Source organism: Macrosteles quadrilineatus, unplaced genomic scaffold (genome assembly GCF_028750875.1).
Source record: "Macrosteles quadrilineatus isolate MER2022 unplaced genomic scaffold, UCM_ALF_1.0 Scaffold_7__1_contigs__length_78375512, whole genome shotgun sequence".
In the NCBI taxonomy this organism is placed as follows: Eukaryota; Metazoa; Arthropoda; class Insecta; order Hemiptera; family Cicadellidae; genus Macrosteles; species Macrosteles quadrilineatus.
In genome coordinates this window covers 71180554-71197023 of record NW_026542600.1, presented here as the reverse complement: position 1 = coordinate 71197023, position 16470 = coordinate 71180554, and the positions used below count along the sequence as shown (strand labels likewise).

General features: G+C 34.6%; 1 protein-coding gene across 1 annotated transcript in view; it reads left to right on the top strand.

The window, feature by feature from the left end:
- The first annotated feature begins 131 nt into the window (after positions 1 to 131).
- Positions 132 to 16470, top strand: part of LOC128999074 (protein timeless homolog) — a 74915-nt gene continuing 58576 nt past the window's right edge. Inside the window, exons 1-8 of the mRNA XM_054425431.1 lie at positions 132 to 348; positions 2530 to 2680; positions 5820 to 6000; positions 6883 to 7017; positions 8531 to 8626; positions 10558 to 10721; positions 11316 to 11433; positions 15154 to 15300. Of these exons, the coding sequence (XP_054281406.1) occupies positions 252 to 348; positions 2530 to 2680; positions 5820 to 6000; positions 6883 to 7017; positions 8531 to 8626; positions 10558 to 10721; positions 11316 to 11433; positions 15154 to 15300 (1089 nt within the window). The 5' untranslated portion in view covers positions 132 to 251. The remainder of the gene's footprint in view (positions 349 to 2529; positions 2681 to 5819; positions 6001 to 6882; positions 7018 to 8530; positions 8627 to 10557; positions 10722 to 11315; positions 11434 to 15153; positions 15301 to 16470) is intronic.

Below are 16470 nucleotides of genomic sequence, written 5' to 3'. Positions count from 1 at the left end.
CCAATGTCGCCATTATTCGCTAATGACGCCATTTGAATAAATTGCGTTGCATTGCATTTAGTGATTGTGATGTGAGCTAGTTTTTGTTGATTAAATTGATATCGTACTTTATCTGATTAGCAATTAGGTTTAACAGTATAACACTAATTTTTCCTGCTACCCACCACTATCGGATAATATGTGAAGTGAATTATTACTGTCTTTTTATTTCGACCCTAAGTTAGGACTAGGCCTAGGCTTGTAAATTCGAGATGACTTCAGGTTTATTGTCTGCTGAATTATCAGCAGCCTGCAACTCCTTAGGCTTTTGGTCCGGAGGATCCTACACTAAAAACATTTATTGTAAAGGTAAGTCACATTCTTAGCTAGCCTAGGCTCAATAAATACTAGGTCTAAGCCTAGGCTTCCCCCAATGTGTTCTGCGTTCTAATGTTGGAGCCATTGGTCTTGTCATTTAGGCCTACAATGTTCTGCCTACCAAGTAGGGTTTCCATACACAATCATAATAAAAACACCTTTGCCAATTCAAAACCCCTTTTCCCACATGAGTGTCATGAAAAATCTGTCTCTCATAAGTTAGGGTCTAGGCCTACGTTTTCTAGGCTGTCCCAATGCTGGAGCCATTGATGTTGGCATCTACAATGTTCTGCCTAGCTAATTGTGTTTCCACACAATCATGATGAAAAACCCTTTGCCGTTTCAAGAAAATTTTTGATCCAATCCCGAAAAACTAGGCACCGTGTGGACGTTGAATGCCAAAACTAGGCCCAATATAGGCACTTGCATTTAGGCCTAAAGCTACGTTGTCACTGGTGCGCCTGGAACTGCAGTCATTGGACGATCGTCGTCGCACGAATCGTTGCAGTAAACATTGTCACTGGTGCGATTATTAACTTATACTTTACTTTCACTTTAACCCTCCGAGGGTCACGCGTCAAAAAATAGACGCACAACACACTTTGTGTAGGGTCACGCGTCTAGTTTAAGACGCACAAACATCGTTTACGGCGAAGGCTCTATGACTGACTGAATCGGATTGAACTGGATCGAGTTAGGTATCGTTCTTTTCATTAGATTCTAAGCTTTCTAAAGGTCTGTCTCTAAGCGCTGTTTGTTCTCTGAGCCGATCGTAATTGTTAGCAGACAGCTGACGTGCATATTAGTAAACAGGTTACTTAACCTCGGACTGATGACTGATGTGTTTTATTATGTTTATCATTGTTTTAGTGTTAAAAATCAAAAGTAGTGATATACGTGGTGCATTATAAGAAGATTTAAGTGGTTTTGAAGTGCTGGTTGATGATCCTGAAGAAGTAGGTAGTGATATTGATGTTAATTATCAGCCAGATTCCTAGCTATGGTTAGGCTATGCATTCTTAGCTAAACGCTATGTACTGAAATCCGTTTTTCGCTCATAACTTATTTATTTGATAACTTACCTCGCTATATGATTATATATTTGTAATCCTCATTAAATTTAGAACAAAGTGGCTATTTTCAAATATTTATAGGCCTATAATTTATTACAATTTCATTGAGCGCGAACTTATTTTTTTTTTGAAAATTTTCAAAATTATATTTTTTTTTACCTAAAAATTTTTTTTGAAAAAATGTTCCTTATGTTTTATATATAATATTGAAGCCCATGATTTTCCAAACAAAATGGTATATAGAACATTAGAATTAACATTGTTTTAAGCTTCTCAGATCCGTTTTAATATAACCTTGCAAAGGGGCCAAAAATAGGTGGACATTAAGGCCTAAACTATGGACCTTTGGAGGGTTAACCTTGCATTTGCCCGTCCACAGAGACTACAGATCTGTGCGTGGAACGTATCCAGCAAAGCAAGGGGTGAGCCGGTACAGTACAAAGGTGAACTGTACTGATAAAAGTTAGTGGCAGTGACCAGGATCCGAACCCACAACACTTCTGCCTTGGGCCCGAAGTCGGCAACGCTACCGACTGAGCCACCGACTTACCTACACAATCGTTCAGTTAATTCTTGACTGTTGCCGAGTCGAAGTAGGGATAGTGAATTATTAGTTTATAAGTTTTAACAAAATTCTATTCATTTCTTTGTTAGATGTTGGAATGGCCTCTGGATCGTCTGAATTAACTAGGCCTATATAGTGGTTTAAATTACCTTGTTACTGTCAAAACGATCCTTTGTAGTTAGTAATACTACAGCTGTTTTATTCTTCAAATGGAGCACATCATCAGGTCAGAAGAATGTCAAGTAGTCTTCATATTCCTCGCAGTGGAGTTCGTCAAAAGTTTATTAATAGGTAAATAGAGAACAAAACACATATCACACGGAAACACGAAACATTTAATATTGGTCGACCAGACGACGGTAACAACACACGTGATACGGCGCCGGTTGAGGGTGAGTCGCGACTCATCTTATGCTTATCTTAATGAGATTAGATGAGCACATTTTCTCAAGATTACTAAGGCAAATCTGGAGTCTGTTGCCATCTTAGTAATAACAGCCTAAAACTTTTCTTTAAAATATCTTTTGTTTTCAGAGACAATCATTGACTTCATTAGATTTCTACGCTCAGATACAGATCGGGCCGTTAGAAAGCACCTTGGACAAGCCAAAATCCTTCAAACAGATCTTATTCCTATACTAATTGAACACTCAGAAGATGAGGATCTCTTTTACGTACTTTTACGGTAAGTTTCTTTTAATGTTCATTAGGATAGATCGTAGTAACAATCCTAATTTTGAAAGTGAGATCGGGTATTAAACCAGATAACTGAGTTTTTGTCTGGGTGGTGTTGACAGTGGGCTTAGGCTTAGGATGACCTAAACCATAGTCTTATCTCTCACTAAATTTGAGTTATCTGTAAATTCAAACTTATACAAAATAAAAGATGAGTGGAAATTATTTTAATTTGTATCTGAATAATAAATTATTAATTAGCTTATTACAATGTAAAGTAGAACCTCGATATTTCAACACTTTGTGGACTTAAGGGGTGTCCAACTATCGAAATGTCAAACTATAGGGAGTAAATGGAGTTTAATATACAGGAAAGTAAAAACACAAGTTTTAGGCCTAGGCTACAAAATAGAAATCACCCAAATTTATTAAATACTAAAAAGCTTAACAATTTCACTGTTCATTAGTATCAAGTCAACAATAAATGACAAATTAATGTTAAAGTCAGCCTACATCACAAAAGTAACCATTAAATATCACTTGAAAAAATAGCTCACCACCCCATATCGAACTACAAGGAGTGTCGAACTATCAAAGGTTTACTGTATTCCAAACCCCTGCTATTTCAAAAACCCACCTACTCCAAGGTAAAGTTTAGAAATTATTACTATATTTTTATACATTATCGTGAAGCTAACACAAAATCGAGAACATCTGACACAGTCTTGACAAAATCGTGAACATCTGCTACTATCGCTGAGACACATCACCATCGTCTCCCCGTAATTGCGCTAATAACCTGAATATCACCTGCTTTCGGCGATCGTAAAATCAAAAGTTTGAGGCAGTCACGGTGAAATTCTAAGTGTCATCCAATATTACGGCGATACCATGAACATCATCCGCCATGGCGTTGATCAATTATTACATAAATCCCCTTATTCCAAATTCCTGACAATCCGAACCAGGTTCGGTTCCCGGTTAGTTTGGAATAACCAGACCCTACTGTAATTTATTATATCTATAGCTTAAAATAAGATATATCTTTTCATGTAAATATTGTGACCTACATTGTGATGACTGGTTTTTGCAAAACCTTTTCATTGTTTAGACATGGTTTTTTTAACATACCTCCTGATTTAACTTAACACATAGGAATAAACAAAATTACTAATGATACTTGCCATGAATGTAACAGTACTTTGTACTTTGATATATATAGGCCTAGTCATAGTCCTGGTTTTCTTGATCACCGGTGGACATAATTTGCTTATGTTTTTGTGGACTGTAATATTTAAGTTGATTTAAATCATGAAATTTTAGTGGCACAAGGAGCTAGACAGCATATAAGAGATTTCCAGATGTTGAGCTGTGAATACATTCAATTTTTCCATTTGGTCTCATGGCAAACAATAGTATTGTTGATACTCCTATGAGGGGTTGGTTGGCCTAATGCAACTATTATCGTATGATATGAAGTATTTCAGGAGTATCTACGCTTACAAACATGAAGGCTACATTATAAACATGTGCAACACATGTAAACCTACGTTTATCCAAATGAGTTCATGAACCAGCATGTTCTCAAATACCCATGTGATACTTATGGGGAATTTGGTATCTTTTTTTATGTGATACTAAGCTTATTTCACTGAATACAAATCTTAATAATTTGGGAAAATATATTAATATATTATTACAAAAATCATAACTACCATGTTGCAAATGTGACGGCCCCAAAAATTCCCAGACCCATTAGGCCAAACATATCAGTTGGGGAGGTTTTTGCTACACCCTCAAGAAACCCTGTCAGTACCGTCACAAAAGCTTTGCTTTATTTCAAATATAAAAAGAGGGTCTGTAATATTGGACTGTTAACCTCCCAACTTTCTGCGTCAGCCAGTTGCCTCACCATGGAATATTCCGTCAGCCGTGGCTCAGCGCTAGGCCAGGCCAATGTTCTCCGAAGTGTTACGCGCATGGCTGGAATTCGCTGAGACAGCTGAGCAGGTTGCTCGATGAAATCAGTTAATGCGCAGCTACAGTTTGTCTAACGCCCTGGGCGATCGTTACGCGGCAGCACTGTCCGGTGCTTGCACTGAAGTCACGCGGCATAGCCGCAACGTGGTTGGCTGGTTCCCCTCCTAGCCCAACTCTGGGCTATGGGCAGAGAGCACTCAGTTGAGTTAATCTAAATTCTAAATTCAATTCGGTCGGTCATGTAAAGTTGCGTCGCCTTTCCCCATAGCCTTCTCGGGAGGCTATGTTCCCCAATAACTTATTTGTGTTGTATTTGTAAACTGAACATAAATACAGCAAGTCGGAAGCTACGTATTTGTTTTGTCTTAGTCTTAAGTAAATAAATTATTTATTCGTAGCGCATTTTCTTCGTTTCATTCGGCCACCTGTCACACAAAAGCCAAATATGGCTTGATTGCAGCTCACTAAAAAGCAGGAAAATCAAGTTGATCACTTCCACCAGTCTGTGTTAGTTTACTCCTTATCTCTCCAGTCCTGTTATCACCATATCACTTAAAACACAACAAATTAGCAGTAAATCCACTTTGCCACTCAACAAATCTTGGTCTAAAAAAAAAGTTAAGAAATAAATATTGTAATTATTCTTAATATTGTCAAACAAATTATAGACTCTATTTATTATTATAATCTAAAGCTTACCTTACGATCCAATTGATTTATTGTGGAGACCTAGGTTTCTACGCCGGAGCGTTATCGTCAGTCCTAGGCTAAGCTAAACTTTTTGTGTTTCATCCGGCGTAGAAACCTAGGTCTCCACAATAAATCAATTGGATCGTAAGGTAAGCCTTAGATTATAATAATGATTAATAATGATCCAGAGGCTATTTCTCCAAACCAAAAGACTATTTATTTATTTACATTTATAGGCTACCGTATATTTATTTAATTACTTGGCAAAAACCAGTTTCACACTTATAAATGAATATACAATATTATTTTAATTGTAGCAGCAAACCTTATTACTCAGTATTATACCTTAACATTTTTAAAAGAAAATATTCTATTGATAATCAAATTAGTCAAATGGGAATGTATTTTTATCCGTAGCTTACTTAGATAGTTGTATTAGGTCTCATAGTCCAGCATTTGACAGTATATTATTTTGACAGACTGCTTCTCATCCTTACATCCCCTGTGCTTATGGTTTATGAAGAGGAATTACCACAAGAACGGGACAAAAGATGTGAATTCTTAGAAATCCTCTCCCACTTGCAAAGTTATAAAGAAGCTTTCACAAAGAAAGAAGTGTGGGAGGTTCTGACTTCAAAGCTTGAAAAGCTGTTGGAAATTGTAAGTCTATATAATTCACTGTTCTTGTAATGACCCTTTATTTTCCAAGTGTCCATTTAGGCTAGATACTGATGAATAGGTACATTTTTGTTTTTAAATTTGTTAAAAGAGGTCCTTTACTTGTATAGTCCACATACAAAATACACATGAAATGTGTTTATTGTCCTTTGAATTTTTGCAAATTATTGACAATGTCATAAAACAGCTAAAGTTATAGCATAGTCAATGAATACAAAATAGCTAACTAGACAAAATGAGACATGTTACAATACATATTTTAAATATTATAATTGTATAATCTTATTCTTAAAAAAAATGTGTGGCATTTAGAATAATGGAAGTGATTTAACCCCACAACCAACAAAATCCAACAGTACTTTGGTCAATTTGCTAACTCTACTTAAAAATTAATACCAGGCATTAAAAAAACCATTTAAAGAATAGAAGGGGTTGTTCAGAAGCAATTTGTTGAATTTAGTTTTAAAATGTATTTTCGTATTAAATGTATTAGCTTGTTGTATATTTTAAAATTATATTACAATATGGCTTTTAAGAGTTTTAGATTTTTTAGACAGTCTGAAAAAAACTATGGTAGCAACGTTTTTATTCCATGGATAGAAGTCTGCTTGGATGGATCATACATATATTTATTTATTTTCCAATAATCACATATTTTTTTATAAAAGAACGTTTAGTTAAAATGCTATGAACTAATTTGCATAAGATTTTGAAATTGACAAAAGTCAATTTTTATTTTTAGATAATTTTTCTTAATTAGATAAAGTCATTTATAAAAATATTTTGTAAAGTTGTAAAAATTGCACACGTTTTTGGTTAATTGACTATTTTAGAAGGTAAATTATTTTTTGTGTTTGTTTACAGCCATATGAAGATAGGGACGAAGACCACACAAAGACCATAGAAAGGATCTTAATCCTGGTAAGGAACGTGATGGAAGTACCTGTTGACGAAGCTGCTGAGAACCGCCCGGACAATGATGCCAACATTCATGACCAAGTAATTATTGATTAACATATTTAATTAGTTCCTAAAAAACCTCAATAACTCAACCTTGTATGGCAAAGACCAATGGAAGCAAACTTCTTAAACCTCCAAATAGCTTTGTTTTATTGTCTTCTTGATAATCTTACATCTAGGTTCCAACGCTAAAACTTTTCCAATCTAGCGCATGTTTAGGCCCAATTTCATACAGTTTTAATATTTATTATGAAAGGTAAACTTTTTGCTACCCGGTCCATCAGTTACAATATTTAACTTTATCTGAACTAAAGATTTTGGTAAAAGTAATAAAAGGAATATAGGAAATACTCGTCTATATAAATTTTGATTAACTAAGCTTAAGAAAGACTGAAATTTTCAACAAAGACAAATAGTTTTCACAAAGAAAGCTGGTTACAAGTAACATATTTTCAGCGCTGGTTCCAAGTGCTTGAGAATTTTGTTGTGTCTACACAACAAAAGCAACATTTCAAGCTAGTTTTTTTGGTTGTCGAAGAATTATTATTGCTTGAAAATGTCAAATTAAAAATTCATAGAAGGAAAGTTGGTGTTCATGCAATTAACCGCGGAAGAGGTTGGTTTGCGGAATATCACCATTTCCTCAACTGGCATTGGACAAAGTGAGGTTTTTTTATGAGAATGGAGTTAACCCCGTTTAGTTACATCCTCAAGAAACTATAAAGCATGTAGATTGAGGCATTTGCCCCAAATAGCCCCTCTTCTAAAGACTTGAGATATCAGTCCATCGACATCCATACTGCACAGTTGTTTGTCAGTCACTGCCACTGACTGGTTCGGTCAACAAGGGCCAGAAAACGGGTACGGTACAAAACGTTCTTGCGTGCTTGTCAGAACTTGTAGCAAGCACTTGCTAGCCGGGACAAGCTTTGTCTATGAACGCACATGCTTGATACAATGTAGACTTTTCTCACACCTGTTGGAACTTGCAAGCGCTTGTCAACAAGCGATTGTAACCAGCTTTCTTTGTGAACGAACCCATACTTAATGTATGCTCTAAATTTGGCCTGTGAATACATGTACAATTGAAGACCAATATAATCTTGTCTCTTATGTATGTTGGCCAAGAAAATTAAATCTAAACTAAGAAAACTAATTATTTTAAAAATTTTCTGTGAGGATAGCAGACTTACCTGAATGGGAAAGAGTCCAAAATGACACAATAGACAAAAAGCTTTACACTATACAAAAATTAAAATATTTCACTGTCACTGACATAATTTACAATTATGGAAGAGATAGTTTTCTTTGGGTAGAAAATAAAAATCCTCTTGTTTATTCTAATATTTTTTTAAGACTTGCACAAACCAAAAAGCCTTTGTAATTAACCTTTATATTTTTTACCATTGGTCCATCTGTCAAAAATTTGCAAAAGGTCTTTCAGGTGACAGGAATATTCCCTCTCTTATTGGAGATTTCTACAAAAATTAATGATTTCGTTGTTTATGTCTTCCGAGAGTTGTATGGTTCAACTGTGCTTGTTTTGTTTCAGGTTCTATGGTGTATGCATCAATCGGGGATGGTGGATCTGCTTCTATTCATATCCTCTACTAGACAAGAACAACAGTTCTACTTGCATGTGTTGGAGGCAAGTAATAGGATTTTATGTCAATGAAATTCAGTACAGTTAATCTGTCTTGATATTTAAGTCGCGATTAATTCAAATTTGACCTATTTAAGAATTTTTTTATACATTTTATTTTGTACTAAAGTTGCATTTGTACTTTGAACTTGTAGTTTTCACACTAAAACACATGCTGCATGAAATTGATCTGATGAATGTTTATACAATGTTGCCAAATTTATATTAATTTGACCCCTGCTTGTCAAGGTATGAAAACAGACACTTTCTATAGCTTTAATAGGCCTATTTAAATAACAAAGGCAACCTTTGTAAAAATCATTAGCAAGCCAAAGAAAACTGTATACACAGTGAAATCGTGCGAAAGTCATAACAAAATATTAGACAGATAACTCTATCTATAAGAGAGTCAGCTGTGTGTGTCATAAGCAGTGCCGTCCAGGACGGCGTGTTACGTCATGCGTATGATCATCGCCGGCGCTGTCGTGATGATCCCATTGGATTATGGATTCCAAATCATATATGTACCTATAAGTTAATATCCATCATAGATATTTTGATAATCTCATGTTAAATATCAATAGGCTACGTTGTGTTTTACACTATTAACTGCATATTGAAACTCTTAGTATTTCTTTGTGGAAATATCGAGAATTCTTGAAGTACCGGCAGGAAAATACGGAATTTAAAAAATCAGTTCTGTGGACAGACACCCTGTGTTATAAAAAATATAATATTTTTAGTTTGTAAAAATCTGGTGTGTAAAAAATGTATAGTCAGTTTGTAAACATTGTGAGTACATCCTTACGGTTCCATGGAAACCAATCAATATTTACTTTGAAAAACCTCACCTCAGATATTTGAAAGCCCGCGGTGCAGAGCCCCAAGTCAATTTTGAAGTGGAAATAGTCTTACTTTGGAGTGCATTTCAGTAGCTATCTACAACAACTAAGAGTGGGTGGCCATGCAGAAAACACTGGACATACAAACACAAACTCTCTTTTTATGGTACACAATAAACATATACAGGGTGTTCCAAAAATGTGGGGACATAATTTACTCAATGATTCCTTGGGACAAAATAAACAAATAAAGGTAAAATCAAGAATACGACTTTTTCCAAAATTGCTTTGTTAGCCATTTTATCTAAAGATCTTTTCAACCAATCTTATGAAACTTGGTATTTATGTTAAGGTAGAAGACACCCATGTAAGAAAAAAAGTTACCTTGATCCATTTAAACATTTCGAAATAGTGACCATTTTATTTTTAAAATTTAAATTGAGATACCAAAAAATTAAAATAAGAAAAAAATTAAGATCGGTTTATAAAATCCTAAGACAAAAATGTTTATGTAAAAAATACATAATGATATCTGGTTAACGAAGCAATTTTGGAAAATGTTGTATTCTTGGTTTTCTATTTATTTTGAACCAAGAAATCACTACCGGTACCTAAATTATTTCCCCAAATTGTTTGAACACCATGTATAAAGATTGAGTAGAATTAAAAAAAAGCTAACATAATTTCTGTCGGACCACTTGCATATCTAGCATTATGTAGCTTACTCAAAAATTTTTTTTCATAGTTTCTAACATTTGGATTTTTTTTATTATATTTGGTTGTAGTGTTCACTTGGAATTTCTTTATGTTAACGGTTGAAATAAATCATCAAATGGCCTCCTTTACACTGTTAATAATCAATGAATGATAAGAGTAACTTTAAACTACTACAAGTCTCCACATTTTGAAACTTTGTTCGAAAAAAAAAGATATAGAGCACATTGTAGCCCTTATTTATTAGTGGCTTGAATTGTTTTGAAAGTGAGACTTTGTTGCTAGGCTATTTATAAACAAATTTGTATACACAGCTTAGATGTAAAATTAATTTGATTACAGTTTATTAGGTACTCGTAATTTAATCATTATTTGATACAGGTAACAGTATTAATGCTTAGAGAGCAAACTCCTAAATCTTTGGCTGAAGCTACAGTTGAAAGAAGTGTTGACGAGAAAGAAAGAGATGAAAAAGAACTCCTTGATATCAGAAGAAAGGAAAAACTAGAAAAAGAGTCAAAAATGAAGAAATATGCTAGCGCTAGGTAAGTAGTCATTGTCGTTCTGGTTAAAAATGTTATTTATTTGCAAATTTCATGTAAATTGGTTAGGCCTAACGTTTGCAAATTTTTTACGTTTATATTAATTAAGTGATTGTTGTGATAAAAAAAATTAACAATTGGTGTAAAATTTGTTATCAAACTAACAGAAATTGTATGAGAAGCCATAATGTTGCATTGTTGTTTTAGCCAAGCGGCAGTAGGCTAATGAAGGACCGGTGCCGCACAGGTAAACAATACCCGGCTTAGGACACAGACCAAACCCTTATATTCAGGATTACTTGTCCACTATCATAGCTGAGTATTGATATTTACATTTAACATCCGTTATAGATACTGGTGCTTTTCTCTATAACCATTGGCTCCAACAATTTTCATATCACTACAATTTTTCAATCACTCTCAAAATGCTCTGCTAGATGCTGGTGTTTCATCTTCATGTGTTGTGATTTATAACATCATATCTATCATATAAGCATAATTTCTCGGTCTAAACATATACTGTCAGCCACACAGCTTTGTTCTGTCCTAATATATTTCAATATTTTTCACTCAATTAAGGATGAATTTTTGTTGCAGGCATTCGAGATTCGGAGGAACATTTGTCGTTGATGGTGTAAAATCAATCAGTGAAAATGATGTGATTTTTCACAAGCCCCTAGCCAAGGCAATGTCCCAATCCTCATTGTTTGAAAAGGTAATAATAATCAAAATAACAAATACAATTAACATTGCATTAACTAAGTCAATATAAACTGTATTAAAATAAAACCAACTAATAAAATATATAAGTGCCATGTAAGCTCTTGAGTGCTTTTCTACTATTGCCATGTTTTAATTATCAGTTTTACAATGATTCAAAAATAGTGCAGTATTATTTCGTGCTAGGCTCTAGTTTGGTCTTGTTTTACACATAGGTTGCGGGATTATCATTTAGTTAAATTCTTAGGATTTCAACCCGGGACCTCAAGGACCAAAACCCCACGCTCTATTAGACCAGCTCCCAGTAAAGTAATAAGTTTATCTCCGCTGGGGAATTGAAGCCCCACAACTTTGTCACAATTTTGGCAGCGCATACACAGAAACAAATCTTGGGTTTTATCGAAAGACATTTTATTGTAAAATCTTGTCGTGTTTCATGCAGTGTGCAACAGCTCCATTTATACCCATGCTTATTGTTGTGTATCAAACATATTCAGACAATATGTCTTATCTTACCTGTTGCAGTGCACACAACACTCACTTACTTACTGTTTGAAGCTGTTTTTTTTTTTTCATGAAGAATGTCTCTAAAGGCTACTTAGTACAGGTAAAATTATATTAAAAAACCAGTAGAAAACATAAAAATTAGTCCATTCATGAAACTTTCAGGAAACGTAGTAATTACCATTAGGTATTGGAATCTGAAGAGTCCCTAGTGATTGTGGGGGTGGAAGTACCATTTTATGGGGTTTTAAGTTTATGGGGGTAGTGATTTTGAGAAAATTTTTATTTATGGGATCCAAGCATGTGGGGTGTCGTTTTCTATGTTTCTTAGGATGCAGAATCGAAAAAGAACATAATAAAAGCAATACAACCAACAGTTTATTAGAAAAAGACTAATTTATTAATAAAAACTAAATATTATAAATTAATTAAGGTAAAATAATCCAGTTAATTAATATCAATCACCTATTACACAATTAATCATGAGTCAGTGTCACATGTTAAAGTTGTGAGGAAAATTAACCAAGAAACTGGTAGTTACGCCTCTTTAACCACCACGTGTCTGTTCATCAGCTACTGATGCATCATCACCTTCCATGGAATCGTCAGGGCCTCTAACTCGTTCTTCTCCATCATCGTCTTGCCTTAACACTGACAGCTTAGTAGTGGGGATGGGTAGCAGAAACATATTTCAGTTCTGGCGGTGATCCTGCAACTTAGGGTGAAGATAATATATAAGCCCAAGAATTTAAAAGCGCCCAGACCCCAATTTTTAAGGACCTTGGTAAGGACCTTGGCCCGTAATGACGTCATCAATATGGCGCTCGGAAGAGGGTGCTGGGTCGCTATGAATTGGTTATTATACCAAAATGCCTGAACCGATTTTAATGAAATTTGTCATACAAGGGCTTGAATACGATATCTAATCCCTGTTTGTCAATGGTCGATTTTGATTAGGTCATTTTTTTAAATGGCGGCCGTTAATAATTAAAATAATTAAAAATTGTTTAATGTTTTGTTTTTCAACTCTCTCTAGAAATCTGCAGCAATCTTTCATTTTCCTTGCAATCACAGGTTGTGATGCCGTCTCTGCATTTCATGGATTAGGCAAAATACCCCCACTGCAGCAAACCTGCAGACTAAGTGAGTTTCCATTCCTGATTTGATTTTCAATTAAATCCATTTCAATAACATTAAGTTTAGTGTTAACTAGGTTTGCTGCTACGGGGAGGGTAATAAAGTCTGTTTTTTTAATTAAAATATGAAAAGGTTAAATAAATTCGCCAAGTTTTATCAAAATATAACCATAAACTAGCAAAATAACTAATCAGGGTATTCAAAATAGTTTAGAGAGAAATTGGAAAATTTTACGTTTAGAGGGCAAACATGAGAAAACCCAATTATTACCCCATAAATCCCCCAGAACACCCCGTTCTCATGGTCCGATCATGCTGGTTCGTGAACTCGTTCGAGTAAACGTAGGTTTACACGTTTTTACAAAATTTCGTCAACATGGGTAATTTTTGCTTGAGTTATTACTTGAGTTGTGCTAACGTTCTTTAAAAAGTACACGTCTACAGTCATTAACGCTGTTAAAGTTTGATGTTATAGATGATCATATAGTAAAGTACAACAAATCTTTGGATTGATTCTAACGAGTTCGCAATCCGGCATGATCAGACCATGGGAACGGGGTTTATGGGGGATTTATGGGGTCAAAATTGGGGTTTGTCATGTTTAACCCTCTATAACATTTTCCAATTTCTCTCTAAACCATTTTGCATACCATGATGAATTTGAATACCTTAAAAACCAAACTATTGTGTTTATTGAAGTGTTTTTGTACGGATATTGGTTACCTACAGAGAAAATTCAAAAATTGTAAATATTTCATTCACATTTTATTCTTATGGAGAATAAGTAAACTGTTGTAGTTTACTCGTTAATGGATATATTTTGATAAAACTTGGCAAATTTATTTATTTTGACCTAAGCTATTAATGTTTTAATTAAAAAACACACACTTTATTATCCTCTCCGTAACAGTAAACCTAGGTACTAATTAAACTTGATGTTATGGAAATAGATTTAATTGAAAATCTAATCAGGCAAATGGAAACTCACTTAATCTGCAGGTTTGCTGCGGTGGGGGTATTTTGCCTATTCCATGAAATGCAGAGATGGCATCACAACCTGTGATTGCAAGGAAAATGAAAGATCGCTGCAGATTTCTGGAGAGAGTTGAAAAAACAAAACATTAAACAATTTTTAATTATTTTAATTATTAACGGCCGCCATTTAAAAAATGACCTAATCAAACTCGGCCTTTGACAAACTGGGATTAGATATTGTATTCAAGCACTTGTATGCCAAATTTAATTAAAATCGGTTCAGGCATTTTGGTATAATAACCAATTCATAGCGACCCAGCATCCTCTTCCGAGCGCCATATTGATGACATCATTACGGGCGACCAAGGTCCTTAAAAATTGGGGTCTGGGCGCTTTTAAATTCTTGGGCTTATATATTATCTTCACCCTAAGTTGCAGGATCACCGCCAGAACTGAAATATGTTTCTGCTACCCATCCCCACTACTAACCTGTCAGTGTTAAGTCAAAACGATGATGGACGATTCCATGGAAGGTGATGATGCATCAGTAGCTGATGAACAATATGACACGTGGTGGTTAAAGAGGCGTAACTACCAGTTTCTGGGTTAATTTTCCTCACAACTTTAACATGTGACACAGATTCGTGATCAATTTTGTAAGAGGCGATTGATATTAATTAACTGGATTATTTTACCTTAATTAATTTATAATATTTAGTTTTTCATTAATAAATTAGTCTTTTTTTAATAAACTGTCGGTTGTATTGCTTTTATTATGTTCTTTTTCGATTCTGCATCCTAAGAAACATAGAAAACGACACCCCACATGCTTGGTTCCCATAAATAAAAATTTTCTCAAAATCACTACCCCCATAAACTTAAAACCCCATAAAATGGTACTTCCGCCCCCACAATCACTAGGGACTCTTCAGATTCCAATACCTAATGGTAATTACTACGTTTCCTGAAAGTTTCATGAATGGACAAATTTTTATGTTTTCTTAAGTGAGTTTTACCTGTACTAACTTGAATCTAGCATAAACTCACCTTCACCTAAAGTGAATTGAAAAAAAAACCTCACTGTTTGTTACTTGTTACAGCAACGTGCCAGAATCCCAAAAAACAAGCAGGCAATGAAAGACAACAAGCCGAAGCGACGATCACCTTTCAGTGTGCGGCTGTTTTTAAAAAATTATTCCATTGAGTTTCTTAATGGAGCGTATAATACATTGATGCGGAAAGTTAGGGTGAGTATTTTCCCCTTTCTTAATGTTTGAGTATGAATATACTACTTGAATACTTGAATGTTCTACAGTAGAACCTCGCTAATCCAACCTCTGATGGTCCGACTCCTCGCTTGGTCCGACCGTGCTGCCAACACAATAGGCTTCCGGTAACATAACCTCATTGTCCAAGAAAAATACCCAGAAAACTTTATTAATTGTGTTTTTTTTAGTCTAATGTGTTGAAATTTGTTGTATATTTAACCATGTCTGTCCATTATTAATATTAATTAGGCTCCCTCATTATTCTTTTTGGAAAATCACAGTTCATTTGACAAAAATAAAATGGAAGCAAAACAAAGGAATGCCGATCAAAGCTTCAAGGTGAAGCTATCCGTTTTCACTGGACACATCTGTCTGCTGTGCGCTTGCTATGCCACAAAATTTTGTGATTTGTGTATTTGGTAATCATGACAACTTTAGTAGCCTGTGATTGGGTGTTTAGTAACCATGGCAACTTGTTGAATGGGTGGATGAAGAGAAACTTAAGAAAGAATAGAAGAACAAAGAGAAAGAATAAGCTATGTTTTTATGTCATTGTTATCTTTATCGGTGTATTTTATGACTGTTGTCATGCTATAAGTAGGCTACTATTATTTTATACTTTTTTATGTGTTATCAAATGTTTTTATCGAAACAGCGTAGCAGTAGCCTATGACTAGCAGAAGCTTACTAGACTTTCTAATGTTCTGTTCTTTATTTTGCTGTACAATGTTTGGCAATTTTATGTTTTGAGTAAAAGCTTGAAAAAGCTGTGATTTTAAACGTGAAAATTTTTATTACTGAACCAAGGGTAATGACATAACATAATTATCATGATCGCACAATAGCCTACTGATTGTATTTTTATGATGTAATATGCAAATTATTACATTAACGTCCATTTAGTTTGTGAGTTGGAAATAACTGTTTTATGTCATGTTGGATTAACCGAGGTTATCAGTTATCCGTGGTCTGTTCAAAATACAGTTTTACTACGTTTTTATGTTAATACACGTTCCTCTGATAATCCGACCTTTTTGCTGTTTCGACCATGCTCCCGGTCCCGTAGGTGACGGATTAGCGAGGTTCTACTGTACTTAATATTAATATTGGAGTTTAAGAATATATTCAACTCTGTTATCATATACTAGT